Here is a 12,115-nt window from a genome sequence, read left to right as displayed (position 1 = left end):
ACACACACACACTTCTTCACTGAGTAATTCATAATGCTTCACCCAGGAGAAATGTTATGATGAGTTACGTCAGAGAGGAGTTTTATGGGCAGACCTTTCTACGGGTCATAGTGCCTCTTATTTAGCAGACACTCACTAACACAAAACACACACACACACACACACACACACCTCTCTAAGATCAGTCGTCTGACCCTGAGCTCCTCCAGAGAATACGGACAGCAGAGAGCGAGCGATCGATTTCCTCCACACACTCGGGCTGTGTGTTACCTGTGATAAGATGCTCTGCTCTCTCCTCCTGTCATCTCTCCCAACCCCCCCCCCCTTGAAGTCTATTAGATATTAGTTGTTGGAAATTAAGTCAAAATGAATGCAATTAGTAACCATTAGGGAGGGTAATTATTCAGATTCAGTGCAATTTAAACACAATTTTTGTTGCATAATGTTGATTACCAAGTATGGGTTGGTTATTTATTTCAGCAAGTAAATGTGGTCCAGTGCTCTAAAGGGTTTAAAAGCACAAATGAGAAGCTGCTATTGCTTTTAAAGCTCCTGCATTTCTTAATTTGTGGTAAAGTTGTCTAAACACAGTGCTTTCTGAGGTGAGACTGCTGATATACTGCAAGTCCTGTTGAGTTTGCACCGTGTAAACACTCTTTTTCTGTTATCCTTCCTCATATTGCGCTAAAGTTTCCCTGGTTTACTAGCATTGCATAATTTGCGGTTGACATTACGAAACCTAATGAGATGCATTGCTGTCTACTCATAGTCTTCCAAGGTGGCATCCTAACTTAAATCGAAGCTCATATATGACTGATTTGATAGTTATCCATCAGTATGTTGATAACGAATGCTGTATTAGGCATAAAACTGCTTAGCACACAATTGCATACAATTCCCTTTTTTCTATTTTTTTTATTACATTTTAATTTTAATTACATTTTAAATTTAATTACGATTTTTTTAATGCTATGCATGAATATTAACAAATTTAACTAAGTTATATTAATATAAATAAGTATTATAATGAATTAAAAAATGGACAGCGGAAAGCTAGTCTCCTGCCAGTATGTATAATTTTTTATAAAGTCTGTAAGTACTTTATTACATTTATTATGTTATTCTTATCCATCTAATAGTCAAATAATTACCTGTTGCATATATATATATATATAAAATGCAAATGTATATATACATATATACATATATAAAATAATAATGTGGCGTAATGTAGAATGCCACCGGTAATAGTTTGACTATAAGTAAAAATAATAATAAAAAAATATAATAATTGTGGTAATTCTACATTGTGCCACATTATATTATATTTCTTAATAATTTATTTATTTTTTACTAGTAGTTAAATTATTACCTGTGACACTCTACATTACGCCACATTATTATTGTATTATTTTAGATTTTGTATTATTTTATTAGTCAAATTATTGGCTGTGCTTGTCTTCATTATGCCACATTATATTTATTATATTATTATATTTAATAATTTTTTTTTAAACAGTCAAATTATTTCCTGTGGTAGTCTACATTGTGCCACATTATATTTATCATATTATTATTTTTCTTTTACAAAGAGTCAAAATATTGTCTGCTGTAATCTACAATATTCCACATTATATTTATTTTATTATTATTTTATATTATTTGCTAATAGTCAAATTATTGTCTGTGGAAATCCACATTATGCCACCAAAAGCGTTGAACCCAGAACATTCCTTTAAATAATGCTTCAGAAATCACAAAGGCGGTGATTTGTTTCAGTTGCATTAACACGCATTCGTATCTGTGTGTGTGTGTGTGTGTGTGTGTGTGTGTGTTTGTGTGTGTGTCTCCAGGCGTCTGGTTGTGACAGCACAGAGATCCCAGATGAGGTGAAGTTGATTGGCTTTGCCCAGCTGAGCATCACCTGATAGCATCTCATTCTCACAGCAGAGGGACGAGACTGAACGCTGCAGGAGACGACGGGACGGGGTTCACTACGACACCGCTGCAAACTCACACTTCCTGTTCCTGTTCCTGTTCCTGTTCCTCCCCATTCTCCTCGCCCTCAGAATCTTTGCACTCGTTCAATCAAACGCAGCGCTCTTATTCAAACACACGTCCTCTTTCCCTGAAGCTGTATTTCCAATGTCTCTCACCAAAACATTCCAGCACCCATTTCCCAGAATTCAAAGCAGGAGCCCATCATCTCAGGAGGCAATGGCTAGTAAAACAAAAAAGAAAGTTTTTATTTTATATTTACAATTATTATGATTATGATTGTTTTTGTGTTACCTCTGCTTTCAGCAGAGCTCTTACCGTATTATTATTAATAATAATTCAATTATTTTTTTTATTTCACGTCCTCTTGTTTTTATGTGGAAGAGTAGCTTATCTGATGCGTAGATTGTAGACCACAAAACTGAAGTGGAGACGTCTCCCTCTGAATGTAAAAAGCACATTTCCATTCTGACTCTTTATTTTAGCACATTTTAACTGTATTGTACATAGAGACCTTCTGATGTCCAATGAAAAATAAGGGAATATTTCATTTTTTCCGTTTTTTTTTTTTTTTTTTTTTTTTTTCCAGAGGACTGAACCGAATGCTGCCATGTGCAAACGTGCTGCTTTATTTTTTCGGGACAGTGTTGATGCTTCAATGCTAGAGGTGCCTTGTTTTTTTGTTTCTTTGAATCCGTGCCTAAGAGATGTAGGTGACATGCTTGAAGCTGTTCTACTGACGCTGAACATGAAGGACGCTGATTCTTCCATAGTATTTTCACTGGTCGGTGGCTCGCATTGAAGTTAACAGCTGATGCACTTTGATTTCACCTTCGGCGCTTCGACTCGACGTAACTATCCAGATTTAACCTGTTAAAGCTTTGTCATGTGACAAACAAGGTCATCGCTACCACTACACACACTTAATCCTGATGTGTTGTATTCACAATAAGACCGTCGATGGTAATGCGCCATTTTTACAGCACTAGAATGTGTTTTGTTTTTGAACCCAGAATGCATCTGTCTATCAGCAAACGTGAAGTATTTTGTAAAGGAAACCAAATGTCTACTACTGAATGACAGAAAAGCCATCTGTGTGTCCAAAACCGGTACAGTAGCTTGAATTAAATTATGTTGTTCTCAGCCCAAATGTAAATAATGTTAAGTAAATAGGCTACTTTATTATTATTATTATTATGAAGTTGATTTGTGTTTTCTATATACCATGCGTGTACTCACCCTAACTATTCAGCCCATGTTCCCTTTCTGTAATCAGCGAAGAATATAAACTTTCTGCGAAGGTACAACAAATAAAAGAAAGAATTGCTACTATTAAACCGGAGCATGGCTGTGTTTTGGAAGAAAAAGGATCCTAACCGTATAATGTGATTATGATTTTATCTTTTGCCTGCCTCTGTGTGTGTGTTTTTATACTGTAATTGCCATAATTTACCGCCGGCAAACCCCCAGAAAGAGATTTCATTACAGTTTTTAAGTATCTAATCGTCTCCTCATGAAATGGTAGAAAACCATCAGATTTATGTTGAGCGTTTATGTGAGTGCTTGAACTAGTTAGGGCTGGGTCATTTATCAAATATCTGAAAGAGAAATGGGTAATGATGGGATGATTTTAGTACGTTTTTCGTGTTTTATATTGGTCCACACTATACATATAATAATATTTATTATATTATTACTTTATCTTATTTTTTTAGCAATAGTACAATTATTGTTTGTGGTAAATAAAAACAAATATAATCAAATAATAAATAACATTTTATTTTTTTGCTTCTCATAATCTATATTATTTATTTAAAAAAATTCAGATATATAATTTAACTGGATTTTAATAGAATTTTTCTTTGCAATAGCTTAAAAATAGTGATTTTAAGCAACCAGAGTAAATGCATCAGATATTTTTTCAAGATCTTTTTAGTATTGGTAATACATTGAAATACAATTCCTGGAATACATGCAAAGAGCCAAAGTTTTTAAAACAATTGAGAAAATGGAGTGAGATTATTTTATTACCTTCCATCATTCTGTAGAAGGAGTCCAAATGATGTCACTTCCTGGGCACACAACGTATCACAAGAAATCACAGTGAAGTAAGTGTGTGTGTGTGTATATATATATATATATATATATATATATATATATATATATATATATATATATATATATATATATATATATATATATATATGTATGTGCTGGTCATAAAATTAGAATATCATCAAAAAGTTGATTTCAGTAATTCCGTTAAAAAAGTGAAACTTGTATATTATATAGACTCATTACATGCAAAGTGAGATATTTCAAGCCTTTATTTGTTATAATTTTGATGATTATGGCTTACAGCTTGTGAAAACCACAAAATCAAAATCTCAGAAAATTAGAATATTACATGAAATCACACAGTAATTACACAGTAATCCCATGGTCATTGAACCAGGTTTTGGTTCTTTTGGCAGTGTGGGCAGGTGCAAATCCTGCTGGAAAATGAAGGAAGCATGAAGTGCTCTGGAAATGTCCTGGTAGACGGCTGCGTTGACTCTGGATTTAATAAAGCACAGTGGACCAAAGTCCTCTTTTCTGATGAGAGCAAATTTTGCATCTCATTTGGAAACCAAGGTCCCAGAGTCTGGAGGAAGAATGGAGAGGCACACAATCCAAGATGCTTGAAGTCCAGTGTGAAGTTTCCACAGTCTGTGTTGGTTTGGGGAGCCATGTCATCGGCTGGTGTTGGTCCACTGTGCTGTCCACTCAACGCAGCCGTCTACCAGGACATTTCCAGAGCACTTCATGCTTCCTTCAGCAGACAAGCTTTATGGAGATGCTGACTTCATTTTCCAGCAGGATTTGCACCTGCCCACATCTGCCAAAAGAACCAAAACCTGGTTCAATGACCATGGTATCACTGTGTAATTACTGTGTGATCTCATCCGGTTTTATGAGCTGGAAGCCCAAATTATGTACAAATAAACAACTAAATACTTGAAATCGTTTAAGTTGTGGGCCCTGAATCTATAATCTATGGAAGTTTAACGCTTTGAATGGAATTATGTAAATAAATAAACTTTTCCATGATATTCTAATTTTTTGGAAAGGGTCTGTATATACAAACTATAATTGTGACTCAGTTATGTCAGTGATGTGTGATTTTAATTGTTGGATCATACCTCAAAGGTCAAAGGCACGATTTCAAAGTAATGGGACACCAAAGTGTTCCACTATTCAAGGTAAGTGCCATTTTTGACACGATATTCACTCAGGGATGCCGAGTGCTTTTAATCCCACCCTGACAACAGCCTTCCTGGAAAGCATCCCATAATAGACCCAGTCCTGATTGAAAATCGGTTGTTTTAAAGCACTTGCTCCATTATGCCACACACAACAACGCCAAAGACTTTATTTGTCATGGGTGTTGACGGAGTTTGGCAAGACCACCGGCTGGCACATCTCGAGCTGCCTGACCAGTCTGCCAAGAGGCACTAGTGTGGGCATTTGGCAGGACGAGTGACTGGCGAAATCCTCCGAGGATGAAAGTGGGGTTGGACACTGCTGGAAATCCACAGCACATTCATACTGTCAAACACGTTCATCTAAAGGCAAGACGTCAAATTCAAAGGTTAAACAAATTTGACAGAAATTCTTCATTTCCAAGCAAGCAAAAGTTTTACAACTTGCCACACAGGCTGCAAAAAATTCTCAAATTTTCTGAAAAAATTTGAACTAGAAATGGCATATTAGTATTTATTGAACATCAGTGTCTGTTGTAATATTGCTGCTGCCATTACATACAATGTACAATGGTTAAAGGGGTTTTTAAGTTTGGGGTTTATAAGATTTTTAATTTCTTAAAATTTATTTTGTATTTGATAAATACAGTAAAATAAATAAATAACTGAATTCTATTGTAATATATTTTTTAAATGTAATTCATTCCTGTGATCAAAGCTGAATTTTCAGCATCATTACTCCAGTCTTCAGTGTCACATGATGATCCATCAGAAATCATTCTAATATGCTGATTTGCTGCTCAATAAACATTTATTATTATCAATGTTGATAACAATTGTGCTACTTAACATTTTTAAGTGGAAACCGTGATGCATTTTTTTCCTTTAGGATTCTTTGATGACTAGAACGTTCAAAAGAACAGCATTTATTTGAAATAAAAATCGTTTGTAACATTCTAAATGTCTTTATCACTTTTGATCATTTGTCCTTGCTGAATAAAATGATTAATTTATTTTCATATTTGACTAATCTTTGAATATAAATAAGCAAAACGTATACAAAAAGATCAATGTACATTGTTATATATTTTTATGTAAAAAATACACAGTATAATACAATAGTACCCATGGGGATTATGTTCATTTTTGTTTTCACAGTTAAATGCCACATCCCCTCAATAAATCCAGACGATTTAAAAATGAAACCAAAAAATAATGAAACGCATGTGAATCACATTTTGGCCTCAATTAAAATACAATTTCAGAAAAAAAAAAAAAAAAAAAAAAATCCAACACACCCAAAGTGCTTCATTACATCCCACATTAACACTGCGTTCCATAAGCAACGTTTCTACAGGGTTGACCATGTACAGTAGATACTCACTAGATGATACCAAGCGTTAATGACTTTAGATATATAGATTTACAGTAGAACTACAAACATGAGTCAGCTGTTCAGAAGCAATGGTGTTTTCAACTTCTAGGAGTAAGAAAATAATTTGTATACCTCTTATAAATAACTAACTGTACATCACCGTTATCTCTTCCAAGAAAAGACGTTTTTGAACATGTAAACAAACAGTATGCAGGCGCTTTCACATACAGTAAACAAAGCAACGTTTGCATGGAACTTTCGTTTGTACAGCCAGAGTTATGTGCAAAGAAAAGTGAACGCTCAAGGACATTCTTCATCCGACACATTTAATGTGCATCCCAACTAAAAGAAACTCCAGCATGTTGAACCTTTACAGACTGGCACAGGTATAATATTAACACGAATAGCATATTTCCCCAAACGATTCTCATCCCTCTGCTAAACAAAGTGATCCACGGGTTGTTGAAATTCCCCAGGATGATGTTACCGTTTTTTTTTTTTAAGAAAGAACTACAATATGAGCTCGGCGCGTCCCAAGGCTCCAAGTTTTGCATCATGGATATTAAAAAGGGCACAAACACACACGTCCTCAGGCATCTTCGACTAACACTTGAGATGCTTCTTGCTGGTCATGTCGTTCCAGATCCGATGCATCTCCTCAGGGGAGATCTGGTGTACGGTGATAACTCGACGGTACCTGCAGAGACTGTAGGCCATTTTCCAGTGATTGAAGCCACTGTTCTGATACGGGTGAATGCCCAGCTTCCTCAAACACACCCCGACGTAAACGTCCTCCAGATGCAAGAGTCTGGTGTGCAGGGAAGTCTTGTAGATGAGCTCCGCAACGTCCGCCGAGAACACGTACCCCGTGCCCGAGCAAAACGGTGGGTACTTGCTTTCGGGATAAAGGTCTCTGGGCATGTACCATTTGCTGCGCATGTCCCGTATGGGTCCGCCGTTGATGACGTACCCGGTGAAGTACCTCCGTCGAGGTTTCGTCGCCGGCTTCAGGAGTTTATAAACCAAGTTGTCCATGTTCACGAAGATATCGCTGTCTGTTTTCATCACGTACTTGGCTTGGTTGCAGTAAGTCGCCACCCAGCGCATTCCCATCAGCGTTTTGAGAGTGAGGTTGTGGTACGAGTCGATGAAGTCCTCGACGACGATGTCGTGAAAGATCTCGCTCTCCTGCTCCACCATTTGGTTGAGCACCGCATCCGTACTGCGTCCGAGAAGAAACAGCGTAATGATACGAAGGTCGCTGAACGTGCTCTCGTCACCCCACGTCTCCCGGATGGCCTGGCGGGCGTCGAACTCCTTGTGCGTGGTCGTGATGAGGATGACGAGGAAGGGCACGTTGGTATCGCATTTCTTGGGCTCGTTGATGATGAAATCAAAGGTGTGCGGGTTCAGCGGACGCGTCCTGATGTTGCCGAAGGGGGTGGTGGCGTTGCTCTTGTGCGCTTTCGCCGTTTTACGCGCCGGCACGGACAGCTGACTCGCGTAGGATGACGTGGGTCTGGATATACTTAGATACCACAGAGCGCTGGCCCAACAAACGACCGTCAACACGTAGAGGCATGACACTTTTGAAGGCATTATGATGCATTTACGTGCACTTGGAGCTGTAGATCTCGAACGGCCCCGCAGCCATTAGTGATGGTTCCTCAGGCAGAAATGCAGAGCGCAGCGGCATCTGTATGCAGCTAGACAACAACTGTCAGAGCTGTCTGTTCCTCGTATAAAATTGGTGGGATTTTGTTGCAGGGTTTTGAATGCTCCCTGACACTCTTCTGCATGTTCCACGGAAATCTGAAAAACAAATCCGCAACAGTTGAATTGCTGAAAACACTTCAAATTGAAAACAGAAACACTGTATCTACTGACATAACTGTTGGTAAATTGCAGAAGTGACACAATTGGGAATGATTTTTATCTGCCAGTTGGTCATGGTTATTACCCAAAGTCAATTGTAGGCCTATTTAAAAAAAAAAAAAGAAGCTAAATCAATACAACCAAAAAGATGTATCAAAATGTATCATGATTTATCACTATTTTAAATAGAGCAATAGCTGAAGCAAACTCTGAGATAAAACTTCTTACCAAATGGAGAACACCAATCAAACCAGCAATTACTCACAGGTGAAATCAATGACATCACAATCAACACACAATAATCAGCCAGCAAACAATTAAAAGACTATTTCTTAAGTTTATATTAAGAGAGCAATGGATACATCATCAACAATTGAGCACCAACAATCACAAACATAATAAAACCCACATTAAGTGCATATACATTTTAATCCAATACATATCAAGCTAACTAATTTATAAGAAACAGCTCAAATCAAAATCAGAAAAGGCACCAAAGTTTTTAATTAGTGCATTCAAAAGGCTTCTCGTTTCAGTAAATGCTGATCTAAATCACCTCCTCTTCTTTGTAAGGGCACCTTCTTGATTCCTATATAAAGTAATGAAGTAATTGGATGGCTATGCTCAGCAAAACTTTGGTCCCATATATGGTTTGAATGTGGATTAATTAGTTGATCTGACGTAGAACCAACAATTACTCACAGGTGAGATCAATTTACGGTGTTCTCCATTTTGTAAGAAGTTGACAAAGGCTGGTTGTCTGCCGAAACATCGGAAATAATAAAAATACTTAAAGGGATGGTTCGGAGTAAAATCAACCTAGGGTCCTTTGCACCATGACCTCGAGCCAAACACCCCCCCACACCCCCCCCCCCCCCCCCCAGAAGCTTTTTTTCTCTTGGTCGAACATTATTAAAGTTATGGCTAATTGTTGGCGCTAATGGATCCAAGGCTGTATCTCGTAAATTACCCCACTGATAATGCCCAGAAAACTTCTACAGTAGTACAAATACATCAGGAGTTTATTTAAATAACACTTGCCTGACGGCTCATGCTACCGCTAACCCGGACGTCAATGTTACTTCAGTGGTTTGGGAAAAGCACGTAAAAGTCCTGGCAGAAAGGGATGCATAAGGATGTAGTGTAACAACAAATTATTCTTATTTTCCGAAGTGTTGACAACTTAGTGTTAACTAATAATTGTTGCAAACTGGTACTACCAACAAAATATTAGTGCATTCCTGGAACTGGGCGTCGTTACACTACATGCTTATGATCGCTTTCTGCCAGGACTTTTACGTGCTTTTCCCAAACCACTGAAGTAACATTGACGTCCGGGTTAGCGGTAGCATGAGCCGTCAGGCAAGTGTTATTTAAATAAACTCCTGATGTACTTACAAACTTTCCAATGCCTCGTTTTATGAGTACAGAACCTATTTGTGCTACTGTAGAAGTTGGTACCATTCTGGGCATTATTAGTGGGGTAATTTACGAGATACATCCTTGGATCCATTAGCGCCTGCACTAAGCCATCCGGCTGATATCTCTAAATAAGCTCTAACTTTAATAATGTTCAACCAAGGGGAAAAGGCTTCTGGGCTCAAGGTCATGGTGCAAAGGACCCTAGGTTGGTTTTACTCCGAACCATCGCTTTAAGTGAGTGGGCAGTTATACTCTGTCTTATCACTATTTAAACCATGTTAGATATGGGTTTAGTCATTTTAGCCTGAGAACATTATATTGTTGAGAATTGGACTTTCCAATTGGCGTTTGGATTATGGCAGAAAATAAGTTCTGTGACCAACAAAAGTTTATGATTCTTACACGTTTTGTGCATTATCTGATTAAATATGCACTCGTTTGCATACATTTCTAGAACAGAAATCTGAACACTGAAGCCAGGTTCACAATTCTATTTTTCATCTTGTTGACATATTAAATGTTTTTGCAAAGAAGATTTTGGATCTCTCTTTTTATCACTCCATCAATCAGAAAATACTCACAAATTCACCATGTTTTGAATAAAATGTTCTATGAATCAGGTGAATGGGATATGAAAATACCCAAAGAAACCTTTGTTGTTGTTGTTGAATGAACTGAAATCAGATGAGAATACATAACGTAATACAATGAACACATAAACGTTTTGGATGTTTTTCTTTTCTCTATTCTGAAAGTCTCAAATTCTCAACATTGACTAGTGAATGAAAAAAAGAAAAGGTTTTGCCTGTAGTGTTTTGCCTTTTAAAGTTGGAACATTTCAGATAAGATAGTTTTTAATAATAAATAATAACACATTTTATTTGTAATGCGCTTTTCTTAAACCCAAAGCGCTACGGTAAAATAAACAGAAACAACAAGGGCAATACAACAATTAATTAAAGAAAAAAAAAAAATTTTTTAGTGTGAGAGTGTGAATAAAATATGACTTCAAGAGACTTGGAGTGCATGCTTCATTTGTATTGTTTTGATCTTTTAAATGCTTGAGAGTAGAGTAGATTCTGTCATTATTTACTCTCCCTCAGGTCATTTCAAACCCACATGAACGTGCAATAAAGTAAATAAAGATAGAATTTTCACTTTTGGGTGAACTGTCCCTCTGAGAGGAGAAGAAAGAATTCAACCAAACGTATGGAAGATTGCACTTAAGTACAGAGCATCCCTCCTGCTGGCACACAGCACAAACTGTCAGCACATTGGCTTATTACCCCCCACCCAACCAAACATCTGAATAGACAGTTAACCAAATATTATGATTTTTATCCACCGCATCGCAGGAGATTGTTAATGCTAGAAAGTATTAAAGAATATGAGGTGGAGAGAATGTGCGTGTGTTTGAAAGCAGTCATCTGTTGTGATGCCTGTATGGAAATGAGAGCGCTGTGTGAAGTTTGCAGCCGTTTAGACGTTTGATAAGAGAGCTGTGTCGGCATATAGCGGCTTTCTAGCGGAATCGTCTTCTCAGTGGGGAAGATAACCAATCAGCACATTTATGGAAGCGAGAAAATATCACGGGGATGCTTTACAAAGAAATAATTTATTGTAATATAATCCAAACAAAATTGAAATGGCTGAATTACTCTTTGCTACTTTTTTGTGTGGCTAATGTGCTGTTTGCCATCTGACTGAATCTGTTACCTCGTAAAGAAATGGCACAGGAAAGCAAACTAAGAATAAATATAGTGCAAAATAGCTTTTTATAATAAAACCATAAATAAAATGTATTTACACACAGACACACACACACACACACATACACACCTATATATATATATATATATATAAAAAATTTTTTTTTTTTTTTTTTTTTTCGGTACACACACCGAAATATATACTGTATGTATATATACAGTATATTAATTATTATAAATTTTATCCATCAACAAGCTTTTACTCACCATTTATCATTATATCGCTGGAGGATGCCTCATCTAGGAAAAGAAAACATGAAAAATCATTACAATTTTTAAAAAATTATTAGCATTTGTAATTACATTTTTTTTTTAAAGAATACATTTTTAAAAATTAAAAAAGGATTTAAAATATATTTTAAAAATATTATTTTAAATAGTATAAAAAAGTGTATATATATATATATATATATATATATATATATATATATATA

At 36.5% G+C, this 12,115-nt stretch overlaps 2 protein-coding genes across 7 annotated transcripts in view; one reads left to right on the top strand and one right to left on the bottom strand.

The window, feature by feature from the left end:
- stk39 (serine threonine kinase 39) overlaps positions 1-3,332 on the top strand; it is a 69,720-nt gene extending 66,388 nt beyond the window's left edge. For both annotated transcript variants that reach the window (XM_079880341.1, XM_079880340.1), the window contains one exon: positions 1,854-3,332. In XM_079880341.1, coding sequence (XP_079736467.1) covers positions 1,854-1,928 — 75 coding nt within the window. In that variant the 3' untranslated portion in view covers positions 1,929-3,332. The remainder of the gene's footprint in view (positions 1-1,853) is intronic.
- A 2,703-nt stretch (positions 3,333-6,035) lies between these two features.
- Positions 6,036-12,115, bottom strand: part of b3galt1b (UDP-Gal:betaGlcNAc beta 1,3-galactosyltransferase, polypeptide 1b) — a 148,625-nt gene continuing 142,545 nt past the window's right edge. For 4 of the 5 annotated variants that reach the window (XM_079880346.1, XM_079880347.1, XM_079880348.1 and 1 more), the window contains 2 exons: positions 11,889-11,921; positions 6,315-8,427 (listed from right to left, as the gene is read on the bottom strand). In XM_079880346.1, the coding sequence (XP_079736472.1) occupies positions 7,219-8,214 (996 nt within the window). In that variant the 5' untranslated portion in view covers positions 8,215-8,427; positions 11,889-11,921 and the 3' untranslated portion in view covers positions 6,315-7,218. Of the gene's footprint in view, positions 8,428-11,888; positions 11,922-12,115 lie in introns of all 5 variants that reach the window. The other variant, XM_079880349.1, reaches the window with a different exon arrangement.

Source organism: Squalius cephalus, assembly GCF_949319135.1.
Source record: "Squalius cephalus genome assembly, chromosome: 9".
NCBI lineage: Eukaryota > Metazoa > Chordata > Actinopteri > Cypriniformes > Leuciscidae > Squalius > Squalius cephalus.
The sequence above is the reverse complement of the archived record's forward strand: the minus strand, read 5'-3'. Positions and strand labels throughout refer to the sequence as shown.